This window comes from Myotis yumanensis, unplaced genomic scaffold (assembly GCF_028538775.1).
Source record: "Myotis yumanensis isolate MYYU_CA2020_CCGP unplaced genomic scaffold, mMyoYum1.0.hap1 SCAF_3, whole genome shotgun sequence".
Taxonomy (NCBI): Eukaryota; Metazoa; Chordata; class Mammalia; order Chiroptera; family Vespertilionidae; genus Myotis; species Myotis yumanensis.
In genome coordinates, this window is record NW_027223754.1 from 40,083,365 (window position 1) to 40,103,342 (window position 19,978).

The 19,978-nt window shown below is 44.9% G+C and overlaps 1 protein-coding gene and 1 pseudogene across 2 annotated transcripts in view; both read right to left on the reverse strand.

Annotated features, from left to right (window-relative positions):
- Positions 1–19,978, reverse strand: part of UBAC2 (UBA domain containing 2) — a 185,749-nt gene that overhangs the window by 31,370 nt on the left and 134,401 nt on the right. For both annotated transcript variants that reach the window (XM_070408663.1, XM_070408664.1), the window contains exon 7: positions 14,899–15,144. In XM_070408663.1, coding sequence (XP_070264764.1) covers positions 14,899–15,144 — 246 coding nt within the window. The remainder of the gene's footprint in view (positions 1–14,898; positions 15,145–19,978) is intronic.
- On the reverse strand, positions 10,161–14,715 carry LOC139006111 (cap-specific mRNA (nucleoside-2'-O-)-methyltransferase 1 pseudogene; annotated as a pseudogene).

The window sequence follows — 19,978 nt, forward strand, 5'->3', positions numbered from 1 at the left end:
CAGACTTCTTGGTAAAAAGCTGCTGGCTACATAATGTCCTAGAGCAGGGGGTTGGCAAAGTTTTTCTGTATAAGGTCAGATGGTAAATGTTTTAGATTTTGAAAACCAAGTGGCAAAATCAAAGCTATTATGTAGGACTTGAAGAACCACTGAAAATGTAAAAACCATTCTTAGCTTTGGGTTTGGCACACAGGCCACAGCCAACTGACCCTAGTTCTAAAGGTTGTATGTTTTTTAAGTACAATAACCATCTGGTTAGCTTCTAAATCAAGACTCTCTCAAGCCCTGATAGCCAGAACTCAGATGCCCAGATGGGATAATAATCTACACTAATAAAAGTGAAAGATGCAAATTGACCGTACCTCTGCAACGCCCACCAGCCAATCAGGAGTGTGTATGCAAATTAACCCAACAAAGATGGCGGCGGCCCCGCCCCCCAGCTACTCCGGGCCTCTGGGCAGCACGCATGCAGGCGCAGAGCAGCTGGGTGGGGCGGAAGCCTGCTATGAGGGGGAAGGCGGGGATGGAAGGAGCTATAGGAGTGGCACTCTGGCCGCAGTGAAGACTGAAGGTTCTGGCTGCAGCGAAGATTCCGGCCAGAGCGAAGGCCTGGGTCCGGGGTGCTGGAGGAAAACTGGTGCCGGTAGCCAGGGGAAGGAAGGTCTATTGCACAAATCTTCATGCAATGGGCCTCTAGTAACTAATATTTGACAGATCTTTCTGGTATATAAAGTAATTACGAAAACCCTATTAGATAAAGATCTCTCTGACAACCCAGGGTTGATCTCTTAACTACAAATTCCTTGCCTTTTCATTTTCATATCCTGCCGCATTTCTGCTGTGAGCATATGGGCTTCTACCATGTAAAGAGCAGAAGAGGCAAACATGTGCTGAGAAGCTGTGGAGACTCATGCAGCAACCACTGTTCAGATGGTCATTATTCTAGGTGATTCCAAGGACTGCTCTGAAGGTCAAATGCGCAGAGGCTCTGCAAAGCTTGAGTGTGGCCATTTATTATCACTCAGTGAGTAAGCAGGTGCCACCTCATCTCCATGAATGTCTTGAAAACACTGGGAATCCTCATCTTCCAACTGGTCTTCTTTCTCCAGTATCATCTTTTCAACTGATCATTAAGATTATGGTCAAAGTAATCTTTCTTAAAAACAAATCTAACTCTCTTCCATAAAAGGTTTCAGTGACTCACTAGTTTATGCAGGACAAAGGGAAAAAGAACTCTTAGTGTGGCGTAAGAACCCTATGTCCTGACCTCGGCTTTCTCCCCAGCCTCATCTTTCTCTGCCTCTTCCTTAAGAAAACCCTGAGCTTAGGCAAATGTCCTTCCCACGCTGTGTTTGAAGCCCCTGTGCTTTTCCCTCAAGGTTCCCTGGGCCTGAAATGCATACCACAACGTGGGCCTCTTCAGGATTCCCCTCAACCACACAGGGCTTCGCCGAGTCCCTCGGGGACAGTGAGAGCTCTCTTTTTGCTGCATATGAACGACCATAGAAACCTAGCAGAACTGAGTACTGACTCATCTACCTTCCCCTGGTGGCTGAAAACTGCCTGAAGGTCAGGGCAGTGCCACTCTCTCAGGCTGTGCTCTGTAGCAGAACTAAAAGAGACATAAATAATAGAACACACAGCTCCTGTCCTTCAAGAGGTCATATATTACTTGATGAATGAATAAAACACAAACTCTGCAAAGTCATGTAACAGCCCCGGCAGTGGAAAAATAACCCGCAGCTGCTGCAAATACCCAAATGACTCTGAGATGTCACCAACCATGCAGCCAGTAACCCAGTTAGCGAAAGAGGACTGACTCTGAAAGCAAGAAGCTGTTGAGAGCAGAGTTAAAATATATCCAACACACTGCCCTACATGAATTTACAGAAGAATGAGAGAACCAGGGGTGTGAACAGAGATGAGAAACAGAAGTAAGAAACTCAGATTTCGTCACCATGAGTGCATGAGACAATCACCCAAGAGCTCCTGAGTAGTTAACTACTGTGTTCAGAAAGATCACATCACTGTGCTTGAGGATAAACTTAAGGACCCTGCATGCTGACCTTGTCAGCGCTCTGCCCTCAAGCTTCGGATGAAGCGAGATCTATGGAGTCTCACACTGTTCATTGTCCTTTAGAGCAGTGGTTCTCAACCTTCTGGCCCTTTAAATATAGTTCCTCATGTTGTGACCCAACCATAACATTATTTTCGTTGCTACTTCATAACTGTAATGTTGCTACTTTTATGAATCGTAATGTAAATATCTGATATGCAGGATGGTCTTAGGCGACCCCTGTGAAAGGGTTGTTCGACCGCCAAAGGGGTCGCGACCCACAGGTTGAGAACCTCTGCTTTAGAGCCAGGCACTCTGTACTAAGGTATATGCCACAGAGCATATTAAAAATCTTTTCAGTGGTGCAACATCATAGTTGACTTTAAAGAATGTAGAAGTGACTACACATAGCTGATCAGAAGAGAAGTTGTGCTCATTCTTGCTCCACTTCCACACCATTACTTCTTAATGTGTTGTATTCCCACTGAAACTCCCTTTCAAAAGTGAACCAACTCTTGCCCTGGCTGGTGTGGCTCAACTGGTTGGAACATCATCCCATGTACCAGACGCTGTGGTTTCGATTCCTGGTCAGGGCACATGCCTAGGTTGTGGGTTTGATCCCCGGTTGGGGCACATACAGGATGCAACCAATGAACCAATGGATATTTCTCACATCTCACTTCTCTCTCTCTCTCTCTCTCTCTCTCGCTTGCTGTCTCTCCCTCTCCCCCCCTTCCTCCCTTTCTAAAATCAATCAAAAAATTTTTTAGAGTGAACCAATTCTCACGGAGTCTACTGGTCTTTTTCTAGTCATTGTCTCATCTTGGTTTTTCTGTGGGGGAGGGGTGGCATCTGAATCTGTTGAACACTTATTCTTCCACTCTTCCCGAAACATTTGACTCTCCAGGCTCCCTTGCCACTGAACTTTCCTGCTTTTCTCCTCCCCCACCTCCCCAGAATTCCTTTTCTTCCTCCTCTTTGTACTCTCTAAACATGGGTCTCGGGCTGTCTTTAACAGTTTACTTTATACTTGTTCTCTCAAAGGATATCTATATACTTTCCAGCCCTGACTGTTTACCTGTATCCAGCTGGCCTCAGTACACTAAGTAATTCTGTAAATATTTATTGTACACATATTTAGTCATTAATTTCTCAAATATGATTTCCTACTATGTGCCAGGCATTGCTCACATTCTGGTGGTACAAAGAAAAAAGGCTCCACCCACCCCAGGACACACTATTGGTCAAGGGGCAGGAGCAGTGAGTGCCATGAAAGAGACACCCAGGGGCTGTAAGAACAGAGAGGAACAGATCTGACTAGAAGACTGGACAAGGCTTCCCAGAAGAGGTGATATTTGATGTGAATACTGAAAAGTGCACAGGAGTTAGGCAAGCAAAAATTCTCTCTCTCTCTCTCTCTCTCTGTGTGTGTGTGTGTGTGTGTGTGTGATGGGGAAGTTGGATGAGGAAGTTTGTTTCAGACAAAGAAAAGGGCAGATGTGAAGGCAAGAAGTGACAAAGGGCTATGAAAAACTGCAAATAGTTGGCACAGTTAGCCTGAGAGCTGCACATGGGGCCAGAGATGTGGCTACAAAGCAGGAAGGGGCCTGTGTAATGAGCTGTAACTACCTTGAAAGCTAAAAGGGCTTCTGAAGGATTCTAGTAGATGTGAACTATCAGATTTGTGTTTTCAATGAGATCACTCTGCGGGCTGAACTATAGGGAGAGGGAGGCAGTTGTGACAATATGTTAGTAGAAATCCAGTAAGCAGAGAGGTGGTCTGAACTAAGGCAGTGGGATGAAGAGAGGGAAATGGCAGATTTACATCAAGAAGGAAGACTCTATGGTACTTAATTGGGGGAGGGGGAAAGAGGGTTATGAATGCATAAGGGAAAAGTTTAAGATTTTATGGTTGGGCCTTTGGGTAGATAATGGTGCTTCTCATCAGGGTAGAGAGTGAGAAGGAGAAGCAGATTTAGCAAAGAAATGGGAAATTTCAAGTGCCTGTGGAACACAAGTGGAGATGTCCAGTAGGCAGTGGGATATGAAGATCTGGAGCCAGGAGGGAGAGAGGTCTAGTCCAGAGACCTAAATCTGGGAGCCATGAGCCTGTTACCAGTGCTGACAGCGATGCATGGGGTGGGTCACCTGCTGGAAGATGGAGGATAGAAAGCTCAGGAGGCTGAGGAAGGAGTGGAGCTTGGGAAACAACATAGTTGAGGAGTGAACAGAGGAACTAAATGGAGAGACTGCTGTTAACCTAGCCAAGGCTTTTATACTGCTGACAGCTGGATTTAAAAACCACTTTCTACTTGTCTCTTACTCTTGCTCTCTCCATTTTCCCATCCATCTTATACAATATGATGAATTTGTCTGAGATAACTTTCCTGACTTTATTAGTAACTAAACCATTCTTCACTGCTTCTAGTGTCAACACCTAAATTGGTTGAGAGGCTTAAAAATATCTCCCTCTATTACATTTGCTGGGTTATTTCCCATTTCTCACTTAAAAAATGTAAATTCTTTATTGTTTAAAGTATTACATATGTCTCCTTTTCCCTCCATTGACCTCTCCCCAGCCGTTCCCACCCCCAGCACATGCCCTCACCCCCTTACTGTGTGTCCATTGGTTATGCTTATATGCATGCATACAAGTCCTTTGGTTGATCTCTTACCTCCCCCACTCCCTCCAGAGACACAGAGCATCGAACAGACCGTCAAACCATTTCTCACTTTGTACCCTACCACTCTTCAGTCAGACAGGTCTCCCCGAGTTCTTTCCTTTCCAGGGCCGCCTTCTGACCTCCATGCCTTCCTCACTTTTGCTGCTCTTCTCCTCTGGGATAATTTGCTTCATTTTCTCTGCCCAACCAAATCCTGCCCATCCTTCTAGTCCTAGAAACCTCTTTTCAGGATATGGGTCCACACTGAGGGTGCTTTTCTTGGATATCTTCCTGCTCTGGGTACTCCGGTCAATATTTCAGTGTTCTCAGATGCTTATCTAATTCAAGTATATCTGCCCCACCTTCCTGAGGTTGTTTAAAGGAAAGGACATGTTTTTCACTCTTTTGTGCCCACAGAGTACCCACCAGTCTTGGTCAGAGTCTCAAGTATCGACAGACAGACTATGACCCTGTGACACCAGAGCCAAGTGAGGACCACAGGAGGTGGGTGACAGAGAGTGCGAAGCAGCTTCCAGGCTGAGAGATGAAATACGACAGAAAGCAGTAAAAAGAAATAGAAATACACCAAAATAACACTTAAGCATTACTTTAGAATGCTTAAAATTACAAACTGCAGATTAATCTAATGTAAGTAAATTAGTAACTGAAAGACTTTCTGATCAAATAAACTCAGGGTTCTATGAAAAACATCTGAAAATCAACAGTATTTATTTATTTATTAATTATTTTATCCTTACCTGAAGATATGTCTATTGAATTGAGAGAGAGGAAGAGCGAGAGGGAGAGTGAGAGTGAGAGTGAGAGCAAGAAAGAGAGAGAGAGAGAAACATCAACTGGTTGCCTCCCATATGCACCTGACCAGGGATTGAACCCACAACCTAGGTATTATGTCTCCTGACCTGGACTCAACCCCGAACCTTTTGGTGTACAGGATGATGCTCTAACCAACGATGATCCACCAGGCAGGGCTGAAAATCAACAGTTTTTAAACAAAAAACAGGTTTATTTTAAATACAATAACAGAATTTGAGGTTGCCTACAATAAAAGATATAAGGACATTAAAAAACACAGAGAGCTATTTTAAAAAACATATGGAAGATGGAAGCAGAAGTTCTAACTTTGGGTTAAACAATTAATTTGATTGAACATTAAAATAACCTTGGCACTGAGTTTTTTGCCAGCCAAAGCAAAAAAGGCAAGAAAATCACCAAGGAGCTCTCCTAACTGGGAGGCAGCCTGATGAAGCATCGGGGCAGAGGCCTTGCGGTCGGACACACTGAGTCCCAATCCTGCACTCCCATCGGCAGGTGTGTGTCCCTGGGCAAGCCAGCACCCCAAGCCTCCAGGACACGAAGGAACTAACTATTATATCTCAAGGCCGATGTTTGGGAATAAATGAGGGGACACCGAAGAAATAGTGTGCTCTTCACTCTCAGCGACCAGTCAATGTCAGTAAAGCCTCTGGCAGGAGCCCAGGAGTGGGATTCTGAACCCCAGACCTGGTGGGGGCAAGACCCACCTTGGAAAGTGGAGGAGCCTGCCAAGCAGACGGCAGAGCCACAGACCAAAGGGCATCATTGCATAGTTGCCTGACTCGCATGTACTCTCCAGGGATTTTGGTCTGATTTATTTGCTCTATTTCATGGATTACTGGACTGTACAACCTGGAAGATCCTGTGGTATCCAAAGGGTCTGCAGTGGGAAAAGACACTGTGGAATTTGCAGCAAGCCACAAGGGGAAAACCATGGGCTAGATCCTGGAGCAGAAGTGTGCAGAGAATGATACACTTTTGAAAACCTGCTGCTAGACCCTGGGGACAGAGTGTGCTTGATCCTGGGCATAAAGTAAGCATGTGGTCAGAAGTACGAGACCTACCAAGGTCAGACAGACCCAAAGAAATCCATCTACAGATGGAAGTGGCACAGGTGAGCTGCAGAGGCAGGTATGCCAGACCATCATGTCAATCACCTCTGCTGCACCAAAACCTCTTCCTCAGTTCACACCTCCTGCTGCATGGGGGTGGGGCCCTTATGACCAAGTGACAGAGAGGAAAATGGCCAAATTTGGTTCATAGAAGGGTTGGCTCAGTAGACGAGTGAAAGTTGAAAATGGACTGTGGCCGGCACTGCAGCTCCACTCAGGGGTGATCTTAAAAGACAGCGGCGAAAGGAAATCCTCCAATGGGCATAGCATGGGCAGAGCATTTATTTGGTCATCCACCTGAGTGGAAAGAGAAGTAGTCTGAGGTAATGACATATGGATTCACTGGACATGGTAAATGACTTGGTTGATTGTTCAGGGGACTGGAAGGCAGAGGTCAAAGAGACCTTAGGAAGAGGCATGTGGACCTGGCTAAAGGAATGGACATGAAGCGTGACATCTGTATGGGTGGTTAATGTCTACCATGGACGTCCAGCACAGAAGAGAGGGACCGAACGACTCAGCTGGTGGACACTGGACAGCCATTGGCCACCCCAGTGCTGGCACATGAACAGAGAACCATGGTGGCAGCGGTGGAGGCTCTGCACAGGCCCCACTCTCTAAGGAAAATGTAGCTACTGACAGCAACAGAGATCAATCCGGAGCCCCAATACACCACCATCCCTCAAAGAGAAACCAGCACCACTATCTATGCATTTGCAGAATGCTTGCTCTACTGACCAGTGTGCTAAATCACATCAGACCACAAGGCCCACTTACAGCAAAGTGGGTGCATGGCAAGACTGTGGAATACATAAACCCTCTCACGTACCATACAACTCAGGAACTGCCAGCTTGCCACACTAGAGAGACAGCCATTTGAATGTATCAGTGAAATACCAACTTGGAGATGACCCTACAAGATGGCACTCCAGGCTCTAACATGCAGTGCAAACCCTAAAAACCCTGCTGGGTCCCCAATAGCAAGAACATGCGGATCTTGGAAATAAGGACTGGAAGGAGAAGTGACCCTGAGTACCCTCTCTCTCAGTGCCCTGTTTGGGGAATCTAGGCTTCTTACCCCTGCAACTCTAAATCCCATAGGTTTACAGAGCTTGGCTCACAGGAGGGGAGCCCTTCCATCAGGAGAAAAAACAAGAATACCATTACAAGTGAAATAAGTCAGTCAATGAAAGAAAAATACCACATGATCTCACTTATGTATGGATAATAAAGACCATTATAAACTGATGAACAAAAATAGATACAGAGGCAGAGCAGCATCGAACAGACTGTCAAACTACAGCGAGAAGGCTGGGGAGGGTTGCGGGGCGGGAGAGGGGGTAAGAGATCAATTGAAGGACTTGTATGCATGCATATAAGCATAACCAATGGACATAAGACACTGGGGGGTAGGGGAGGCCGGGAGAATGTCAAGGGGGGGTGCGGGGAGGAGACATATGTAATACTCTTTGTAATACTTTAAGCAATAAAACAAAATTTTAAAAAAAGAATACCATTACATTTTAAGTTATAGCTGTTAACCAGTTATTTTGGGCTCTTGTGCCAAATACCAGCAGGTAAGAAAAGAAGTCATTATCCTGGCAGGAGTAATTAACCCTGATCATCAAGAAAAGGTGTGGGCACAAAAAGGGGGAGGGAAGACTATGTGTGGCACCCCGGTGACACAACAGGGCATCTGTTGTTACTTACTCCCTTGCTCAGTTTTACAGTAATTGGACAAGGGCAGCAGACCCAGTCTGAGAAGTGCCTGGTTCCAGGGGCTCAGATCCCACAGGGTATGTGTGGGTATGTGTCACTTTCACCAACTAAGCCTTTCAGCCAAGAGTGAGGGGACTCTCCAATGAACAGTAGAGGAATGAGTTGATGATCAGTGTGATTGTGAGACCTGCTGAGGCAGAAAGGGATGTAGTTTATCCTACTATCCTTCCTCTTGAAGTGTTCTCCAGGAAAGAGTGCCTCTGGAATCTCAGAAGAGCTGCTCCAAGAACTTTGGTAAACCAAGAAGATCTGAGCAGCACAGGGGGCGGATGCTGTGGTCTGCTGCCCAGATCCGCCACTTCCCTTGAAACTGAAGTGTTCAATCTTCCTGCTGCTGGGGGTGCTAGAATGCCGCAGTTCTCAAGGGACATGCCCCCTGGGGATGGTGTGCATCCAAGGAGAGCCAGTGAGCCCAAGTTTTGCAATCTGCACCCCATGACTGGTTGGTGGAGGTTTAGTTTCAGCTTCTGTCTGAATTTGAGACAACCTGTAGGGGCTCTCCCAACTCCACAGCTTTCCATAAAATTATCTCAGGCCTTTTTGTAATTGTTCAAAGTCCACCTCTGTCCTCATCACCCCTGCCCCAGAGACTCTGATCTTGATAGTGTTCTCGATAAACTTCATGCATACAAAAATCTGCCTGGAGACTCCAATCTGAGAAATACCACTTTCCTGCTTTGCTCATGAGCACAGGAGCCATAGCCATCTAATGGGGGAGCTCCTCCCAGATATTCCCAAGGAAGCTCAGTCGTGTATTGGTTCATAGAAGCGTTGGCTCAAGTAGACGAGTAAAACTGCTCTTTTGATGTTGGTGATATGGTGCTGTCACCGATCTATCCTGTTATCTAAACAAGAAATCTATGCTACTAAACAAGAATCATATGGTACTTCTTTCTCTCCTTCATAGCTCTAGGTTCATTCTGCCTGGAAAATATTTATATTCACCATTATTCAGTTTTTCAGACACTGATCATTCCAAGTCCTCATACTTTTCATTCTTCCCTGTTTCCTTGAAGGATCTACCTTTTCCTGCTAACTGTAAGACTTAGTCTATAGCCTATGTTCACCTTGGATGTAATTCTCTTACAGAACTCACCCAGCACCTTGCTTTCATCTCTCAACTCTACAAAGTTGACTCCATGATCTACACCTCCAGCTTTGACCTGAGAGAGATGACTGTGCTCCATATTTAACTACATCATAGGTATCTTTATTGTAATGTTCCAGATTCACCAAATTCAAATACATCTGCAGGGAATAACCTTCACTTCTCTTTCACCTGTAGACGCAGCCAATTGATAAGGGGCTCCCCTCTTCCTACCCCAGACATGAACTCTGAGACCTACATCTCCAGTGGGACACTAGGAGTGTCACATCTGACTTCACTTCTTCAGACCACTGTGAGGTCTGCAGACCTACATCTCATACCCAGTGAAAGCAGGAGACACAGAGGTGGTGAGAAGAGTATCATCTCTCATATCCCAGATGATAAAGAAGATGGGAACAAGAAATAAAGAGCCCAGCATATTGCATTATAAAAGTGTCAAAGAAAGATCAGGTTTGAAGTCTGAGCCTGACATACAGTGTGGGATAAAAGTAGGTTTACAGTTGTGAGTACATGAAACACAGCATTCACTCTTGTATTATTATTTATTAATTATTGTATTATTTTCTATACGAACAACTGTAAACCTACTTTTGCCTCACCCTGTATAGTAATCCTTGAAAGGGAAGTATGGTATCAGATTGCTTGGATACAGCAGTTTATTGTAGACAATGCTCAATATTTCCTGATGATTGATGACAAGGCTAAGAAAACACAGCATTTATTTGATTAATTCACGGGTTGTTCCCTTGAAAAATTTCTTACCTTCACAGTCTATTTCAACCAAAGAAAATCATGAAATTTTACATTTGCTCTTCACTCTAGAGCACATGATAAGCATTTTAACAGGAAGACACTGTGGCTTTTACAAGATTTTAAAAACAGATAAATATCATGTCTTGTTAACTAGGTTGGTGTTTCTCTAAGAAATAGTCCTTATCTAATAGAAGCGGAACAAGAATGTCCAGTTTGACCAGGCTTTTGGCTGCCGTTTACTCTTTCACCTTAAAAAAAAATCACTAAGAAGAGGCACTAACAGAGATGTACATTCTATTTGGAAACCTGTCAAATATCTACACTGCAATGTACAGGAATAAAATATAGTCTCTACCACACATTCAGCCACAGAGAAGTTTACTTAAGCCACTGAGTATTTCTGACATTTTTAAAAATATATTTTATTGATTTTTTACAGAGAGGAAGGGAGAGGGATAGAGAGTTAGAAACATCGATCAGCTGCCTCCTGCACAACCCCCACTGGGGATGTGCCTGCAACTAAGGTACATGCTCTTGACTGGAATCGAACCTGGGACCTTTCAGTCCGCAGGCCGAGGCTCTATCCACTGAGCCAAACCGGTTAGGGCTTTCTGAAAAATTTTAAAAAAATATGTTTACTTTTAATGATCCAAGATTTTGCAAGATACATATATACCCAGAACTGGGTGGAAATACATTTTAGCAGTGCTGCTGCCAACCTGGGGGATAGGGGGTAGGGGGTGGGGGGTGGGGAGGGGTGGGGAAGCATGAGGACTGGATGCTGGCTGGAGACATACGACCACCGCAAGGTGTAGCCAATTCCGACCTGACAGGGAGCCTCAGTGCCCTATCTCCACAGAAACCAGTCTAGCACTGGGATGGGGCCCTAGGGAGCCTGTATGAATGTCTCTGGCAGGTATTTCCCATTAAAAACAACCATCAGTGCCATACCCACCCAGAGCTACTGCCCATCTTCCCCTCTTCCCCCTCAGCCAACAACATAGAATGGCAAAAGTGACTGTACCCCCTATGGGGAAGAAGGGGAGGAAGGATAGCAAGGTGGCTGTGGCAAATGAGGTACCCTCTGTTGCAGTGGGGCCACTGCTGCTGGGGCACAGAAAAAGGCAGGGCTTCGAGGGTGCTTCCTCCCGTTCTAGAGCTGCTCAAGGTTTGGATCAAAAGGGGATGGGGCCCAGGAAGGCTCTACCACCCCAGGAGGCAGTCACATCCACTGTCTTGGTAGTGGATCCTGCATCCTGGTATGGTGTCAGGGACGTGGGCCACACACCTCCCTTCCTGGCCTGCGGGACTGTCAGAGGTCTAGGCTGAGAACTCCAGGGAAGACCAAGACAGGGTGGGGGGACAAGACAAGAAAATCTTCTCCAACTTGGCATCAAAACAGAGCAAGTTCAAAGAAACAAAACCTTGATTTGTACAGCAGGTGCTCCTGGCCAGCTCCCGACAGTGGGCTCACCCACTAAGGGTTGGCCCAGTTAAAAAGATGGGCAAAGCTGGGGCATGTGACAGAACTCAGAAAAGTGAGTCTACAGGATACAGGAGAGAACAGCAGAGCCAAAGCCCTGCTGCTCTGACACGTCCTCCGCAGCCCCACGTGCCCTGGGCCCTGACCGCACACCACGTAGGAGCAGCGTCTTTCAGGCTGAGTCCTGGCAGGAGAGACAGTTCCCAGGCAGGTCCCCAGGGAGGGAAGTCTAAAAGGTGTCCAGAAGGAACATGTGAGTGTCCTCTGACGGCCCCCGACTGAGCTCTTCAGAGGTGATGGAAAGGAGACATCCACCCCTCATGGCCAGGCTGTGCTTCCGTATCCCTTTCGAGAGGGGCCCAGGTAGAGCACCCTAACTGAACAGCAGGAGTATCAGTAGGAGTGGGGGTCCCCTGGCCCTCAGGCACGGTGCATCTGGATGAAGGAGAGGATATCCTCCTTGGATAGTCTGTCTGGGTCCTGGGGCTTCCGGGAGTAGTGTACACGGATGCCATCCCCCCACTCCCAGAAGAGCCGGCCATAGTAGCAGATGTGAAATAAGGCAATGGCGTCTGCAGGGAGCTCAAAGGTAGAGCTCTTGGTTTTCCTGTTGTAGAAGAACTTCCTCTTACAGCTTCTGCTGAATCCCATCGTCCATGGCTCGTTCACTGTCCTGATGATGTAGAGACCAGTGGGCACAAAGTGCCGGTTGTCCCGTCCTGTGTAGCTGAGCTTTGGGATGCCACTGGAGCCCTTGATGATCTTCATCTCCAACCTGACAAAAATCTTCTCCATTTCCTCCAGCCTGTACACCTCCTTCACCCTGATGGGATTCATTTCAGGCTGACTAGGCTTGGAAACAGCTTTCACAAATTTCTCAGCAAGCTGAATTCGCTGGTTGAAGTGCTGCTCTCGCACGTCGCTGCCATTCAGCACGAGTACATCGAGGATGTGGATGGCACTCATTTTCCGCTGGGCCTTCCCCTCCCCTTTCAGCTCATGGACAATCTCCACAAAGAGCAGAGTGTCCCGGGGCAGCTCTGTCTTCAGGTCCAGCTTGACCCAGCGGTATGACTGGCGGCCGTCCCACGTGTAGATCTGTGACTTCCCCAGGCTCAGGAGGAACTTCTGCTCACTGCCAGATACCATGCAGCGGTAGTCGAGCACTGGGCGGATCTTCTCCAAGGTTTTGGAGGTGAGCAGCATGGGCTTATAGCTGAAGATGTCGACCTCAGTGCCCCAAATCAGCTCAAAGAACTTAGACTTCGGGTCCGAGGAGGAAGGAGCCACACGAGTCTGGTCCGGGATCCCCCAAGGACGGAGGCACTGTTTCCCAATCTCTGCCTGCCGAGGCTCACTCAGGGTGGTGTCTTGAACAAAGGCATAGATTTTGGCCAGAGCTTTGATCTGCAGACTACAGTGGCTTTCATTGGACCGTGTCATGTAGTCAGTAAATTCATGGTCTGCCTTCATCACCTCCAAGGGAACCACAAGGTTGACATTGGAATCGGTGTTCTGCAGCTGGTTGAGTTTAATATTGACTGAGAAGAGGTACTCCCGCACGTCATCTATGCCCACCTTCAGGCCCTTGCACACCACATACCTCTCTGAGTTGGCAGGATGGCTGGTAATTGGCTTAAAGAGACATACTCGTTCAAAGCAGCAGTACAGCAGGTAGATGAGCCCCACACTGAACGGTGTGAACAGGTCAAAGGTTTTACAGATGAAGTGGCCTCCTGTCCGGACAACAGAGAGCGCCATGAGAAACTGGCAGAGCAGCAGCTGTTTGCTGAGGATCTCTCCCAGGTTCTTCTGGCCCTCTATGGAGAAACTCCCATTGGCCATCAGAAAGTGGACACCCTTTCCATCTGTGTTATCCAGGACAAAATTCCGAAAAGCAGTGATGTTCTCTGGGCGGGTGACGTCTCCATCTCCATCGATCCCACCCTCGCCATAGTAAGGTTCAAAGAGTTCACCGGAGGCCGAGTAGAAGTCATCCAGCTTAAAGTCATTCGGGCCCTTCAGAGTCATTCCAAAGCCCTTCGCATGCCACTTCTTCCTCCACAGCACATACTCCGAGAAGCCACCGGGGCCTGCACAGATGTCAGCGAAGTACAGAAGTTCCGCTTCCCGGTCCTTCACCAGTGGTTTCCCATAAGAGTCCCGTGGATTTGTAAAAATGCGATCAAACACAAAATCCATATTGGCCATCTTCATTGCCGCCCTGTTCAGGAAGAAGACTCCTTGGATCATCTCCTAGGGATTGGCCCGGGTCAGAGCTCGCCACATCTCCTCCCCATCCAGGACATCAAACATACTCTTACACTGCAGCACACTGTGAAGCAGGTCTTCCCCACAAAACTGTTTCATCTTCAATAATCATCTTCCTCTTTCCCACAACCATCCAATCGCTCATTTCCTCAGTGTCAGGAATCTCAGTGGTACATTCTGGGAACCATGACACCTGCTCACAGGCACTGGGCTCGGGCTCATCTCGCCAGTCCACATTCAACTCCTGTTCAAAGCCTTGCAACGTCAGACCCAAGCCTCTTCGACCTTTCTGATTAGAGGCCTCCACGATGTCCTTCCGACCCCGGCTGTATTTACCCAATCCTTCACCTTCCCTGAAGCCCATCTTGGCCATAAGCTTTTGGGAGACACTGTTGTACATGGAATAGCGGGAAGAAGTTCCCTCCACAAGAGAGTCTGCTTTGAATGCTTCATCAGAGCTGCGTTGCTTCCCCTCAGTCTCACTGTCAGACCCACTGAAGCTTGTGGTAGATACTTTCGCTGCATGATTGATAGAGGAGGGAGGTTCATCATCAGATGTAGAGTTGAGGCTCATGGCAAACTCTGCAACTCTTTTCTCCTGTTTCTTGATAGGGGCAGTGCATTTTGGATCATTTCTCCTCTTCATTGTTAACGGAGGGGAGAGGGCAAGCTGCCAGGGAGCGGAGAGGGGGGTCAGGCCACCGCTGCCGCCGGCACTACGGGGCCTGGCCCTGCTGCTGCCAGAACCGCCAGCTCCTCCCTCACTTTCGTTTCCCCAGCCAGTCCCGGTGCACCGCCCAGCTTATTTCTGAGTTTTTAATGATTATTGTTATGCTTACCTGCTGCTGTCTTTGTCGCCTCGCTTGTGCAAACTGGGAAAGCATCAGCTGCCGATCGAGCAGTTCCATTCTTTGCTGCCTCTGAATGTCTACTGTGGCCCCCATCCCGACTCTGGCTTCAGTGGTAGGTTCTGAAGATGAGAAGATGGGCTCAAGCGTCCAAGAACAGAACTTTGCCATCCAGCTTGGGATGTACAGCACCTGATGAACTTGAAGTATTTTGCTGTTGTAGCAGATACCGGAAATCTAAAAGAAAAAAGTCCAACTGGATTGTTTAAGTGTAATCAAAATTTAAAGAACACATTTAACATAGAAATCAATAACCACAAAATACTTCAGATGGTATTTTTCTTCATTTTAGCAGTTAGGTGATAACCAAAACTCCTACCAAGTTGCAGAATAGCTGTACAAATCAACAAATAATTTAATTTGCTCAGTAAACAAGTTTGCTTTAAAAAAAAAAAGTTAGAAGAGAGAGGTAGCAAAATCCTAACCATTTAACACTCAAAGTACAGGTGAAATGTTTTTAAAACAATGTTTTCATTTTTTAAAAAGCCACAAAAGATCTGATTATCAAAATACTTTCACACTAACTCTGTGGTTACTCTTATTGGCATATGGCCATCAGAGAGAGATATTGGCAGAAAACAACTCTGACGATCAATGATGTGACCCAGCCATATAATAAATTTATCAGAAAATAAAGGCAATGTAAAATTTACATAGCATTTTAATAAATTTTTCTGTTGATTTTTAAAAATCCTTGCCAATAGTTAGCAATTAACAATCCTATTTGCAAACAAGTCTATTTTCATCTTTAAGGTAATATATGTGGCAAAAGAAGTCTAAAGATGGTCTATGGTTTTCTAGGTGAAAATGAATGAGTATGGCTATTCTTCTGTAAAATCTTCAATTTTGTGAATCTGATTCTTAGATAAGAAGTTATTCACACCAAATTAGAGCATATTTGACAACTTTCTGTCTAGAGAAAAGCAAACCTTAATGTTTTATTAATAAAATTAATTAATTAGGAAAGAATTTATTGAGCATCTGCAATATACCAGGCACTGTTCTAGATACTTAGGAATACAGCAGAAGACAAGATCAAGGTCCAACTCTGAGAGAGGTAATAGTGGTCAATATGGAGAACAGACAGCAAACAAGCAAGCACACAAAGCATCTCCAAGCAAGCTCTATGAAGGAAATAAAAGAAAGTGACTTGGAGCAGGGACTTTCTTTAGGCATGGTGGTCAGGGAAGCTTCAGAGGAAGTGACACTTGAGTGGAGATCTTAAGGATAATGGGGGTACCAGTCATTTGAAGAATCGGAAGAAGACCATTTCAGTCAGCAAAACAATAAATGCAATGCAGGTATGAGTTTTGAAGAATCTATTAGAAATCTTAGTGGAGATATCAAATGAGTAGCTGAATATATAAATCTGGAACTCAAGAGAAAAATTAGCAGATAAAAATTTGGGAGTCACTGGTATTTGATGGCATTAAAAGCAATGAGAACCTATAACAGAAGAGAGAAGAGGCCCTGGCTCGGTGGCTCAGTTGGTTGGAGCATTGTGTATATACCAAAAGGTTGCAGGTTCGATTCCCAGTTAGGGCACATGACTAGGTTGCAGGTTCGATCCCTGGTCGGGGTGTGTGTGGGCGACACCCCATTGATGTTTCTCTCTCTTTCTTCCTCTCTCTCCCCAAATCAATAAAAACATATCATCAGGTGACGATTGAAAAAAGAAAAAGAAGAGAGGACTTCACCTTGAATCCAGGGTACACCAATATTTTTGGGTTGAACAGAGTAGGAGAAGGCAATAAAGAAAATCGAGAAGGAACAGAAAGAAAACTAGGACAGGTTAGTATCAATGAAGCTAAGAGAACAGTGTTTTAAGATGGGAATACTAGTTATCTATGTTTAATGCAGCTCAGAGTTCAAGTGAGACAGAAGAAAAGGACCATAGCATTTGGCAAAATGGAAGCTTTGATGACCTTGTTAGAACACTTGATGCAGTGGTGGGAGCAGAGGACATACTGGAGTACGCTAAAGAGTGACTGTAGAGGACTTTTGGTCTCAAATCATATCCATGCCACTTATCTCAAAAAATGGCACAAAACAACAAAGAAATCGGAAACAGAAACAAACTTCACATTTGATGAAACTAAATAGCGTCTGTAATCCTGACCCACATTAACAAAATGGAAAACACATTGTGTAATTGGAAACCACTTAGTACAGTGGTCGGCAAACTGCAGCTCACGAGCCACATGCAACTCTTTGGCCCCTTGAGTGTGGCTCTTCCTAAGCCTTAGGAGTACCCTAATTAAGTTAATAACAATGTACCTACCTATATAGTTTAAGTTTAAAAAATTTGGCTCTCAAAAGAAATTTCAATCATTGTACTGTTGATATTTGGCTCTGCTGACTAATGAGTTTGCCAACCACTGACGTAGTATATGGGAAGAAGGATAAATCCAAATGCCAGCAAGAGGATTCCCTGGAGCTCAGACAAGGCTCAGGCATTAGAGGCACCAGGTACTGTGGAAGGCCAGAGCAAAGTGGAGGGTTTTTAACTCTGTAAGAAGCAACCCCAATTCCTCCCCATACTTAGCACAGCCCATATCTACCCTCTGTTTCCTCTACAGCAAGAAGATAAAACCTCTGAAGGGCATGGATCAAGGAGGCTCTGAGGAGGGTAGAGCAGGCCCAGAGGGGAGGTCTAGGGCTCTCCACAGGTGAATTCCATAAGCAACAACAACTATAAAATACATAGGAATAAATCTAACAAAAATATGTAAGGCCTTCATAGAGAAAACTAAAAAAGTGTCTGAGACATTAAAAACACACAAAACAACCAAATTCTAGAAATAAATATAAAAATCACATCCATGAATGGGAAGGAGCAAAAATGTTAAAATACCAATTTTTACCAAATTAATATATAAATTCAATATAATTAAAAATAAAATATTAACAGGGTTTTTGTTGTTGTTATTAGAACTTAAATGCCAATCCTAAAATTCATATGGGATATTTAAGGATTAAATTCTTAAAAACATACTGCTGCGAGAAAGAAGCCACGCATAAAGATTGTATACACTATGATTCCCCTTCTGTAAATGAATGGATCTGAACTACACATCGAGTGGGAAAACCATGAAGCCAAGCATGAAGGTAACCACATGTCCCAGGAGAGCAGCCACGGGAGGGATGAGTCTTGGGGGCGGGAAGTTCTTTGATCCTGTGTGGGGTTATACAGTGTGTTCACTTTATAGTGATTTGTTTGGCTTCATGACACTTGTAGTTTATGAACATTTTGGTATGGGTTACATACTACAATAAAAAGATTTAAAAATAAGGAATAAAGGATACAGAAAAGCCAAGGTAATTTTAAAGAAGCATAATAAGGCCTATTAGATTTCAAGATATGCTATAAAGTTTAAGTACTTAAAATAGTGTGGGCTCTTTGTAGAGCTACTCAAACAGGCCTAAAGGGCAAGAACACAGAAGTAGACTCTTAAGTACAGGGCACTTGGTAGACAGCAGAAAGGGGTAAACCAGAGGGAAAAGGATACATGAGCTACATGTAAGGATAAAGACAAACAAGGCTCCCTTCCTGACACCATACATCTCAACTCCCAATGGATTAGAGACACAAATACAGTGTAATTTATAAAACTGTAAATGTTTCTGCACAAAATACAGGAGGAACATCTTTTTGGCAATGGGATGGGGAAGGATTTTTAAATAAAACACAGAAGGCACAAACTAAAAAAGAAAACATACTTTCATTTACTTTATAATTTAAAAGTTACAGTATGCCAAACATTACCATAAATGAAGTGAAAAGACAAGCAAGAGTCTGAGAAAAGGTACTTAGAATATTTGTAGTCTACAAAGGTAGTGTTCAGAACATATAATTCTGTTCATTTATAAGAAAAAGATAATCAACCCAATTTAAAAAGCAGACAAAATGGCAATTCCAGTAGAGGAAATTCAAGTGGCCAACAAATACATGAAAAGATGTTTGTTCTCAGCTGTTTTTAGGGAAATACAATATAAAATGAATAATGTTAAATGTAACAATATACAAGATTTTTCAATTTTTGGCAAAAATTGAAAAATCGTGTATCAAGTTTTGGTGAGGATGAGAACTGAGAACTCACACAGTCCTCGGGGAAGGGGAGTGCCACTGGAGAGCAACTTGACAACACAGTCCTCCCTCTGCTCCTGTAGGAGGATTGGGTCCAGGACACTTGCAGATTGCAAAATCTGAGAATGTTCAAGTCCCATAGAAAAAATAGTGTAGGATTGGCACATAACCTATATTTGCATACAGGCCACGTTGGGTATGCCTACACGTCATTTCATTCTTGTGGATTCAGGGTAGTGCTCAACAATGTTTTGATTTTCAGAACATTGTAAGACCTACCTTTTTTTCTTCCTTCCTTCCTTCCCTGCCTCCTCCTCCTCCTTCTTCCTCTCTCTCTCTCTCTCTCTCTCCCTCTTTTTACTTATTTATATTTTTGGTCTGTGGTTGGTTGCATCTGCAGAAGCAAAACCCATGGATACAGAGGGCTGAGGGCCAACTGCATGTAGAAGAGCTGGAAGTATGCTTTAGGGAATATTCAACTGCAATGCTATCTGTAACAGCTTAAGAAATGGAAATGTGTCCCCAGTAGAGAAATGGCTAAACAGTGGTTTAGTCATCTAATGGAAGACTAAATAGGACTTAAAGTAAACTCAGTGTACATCTACTAATAAGTTTTTAGAAAGCTACCATCTACACTAATAAAAGAGAAACATGGTAATTAGCGTATGACCGCTACCCTTCCCATTGGCTAATTAGCGAGATATGCAAATTAATCACCAGCCAAGATGGCGGTTAACCGCCAACAAAGATGGCGGTTAATTTGCATATGTAGGCACAATGCAGGGAGGCGAAAGGGAAAGCACGGAAGAAGCCCCCTGCCACTGCCAGTTATCAGAAACCCAGGGGGGAGCTAAGAGCCGCCTTTGCCCTGCCCCCCACCCATGATTGGAGAATCGGGCACCTTTGCCGCACTGGCCAGTGATA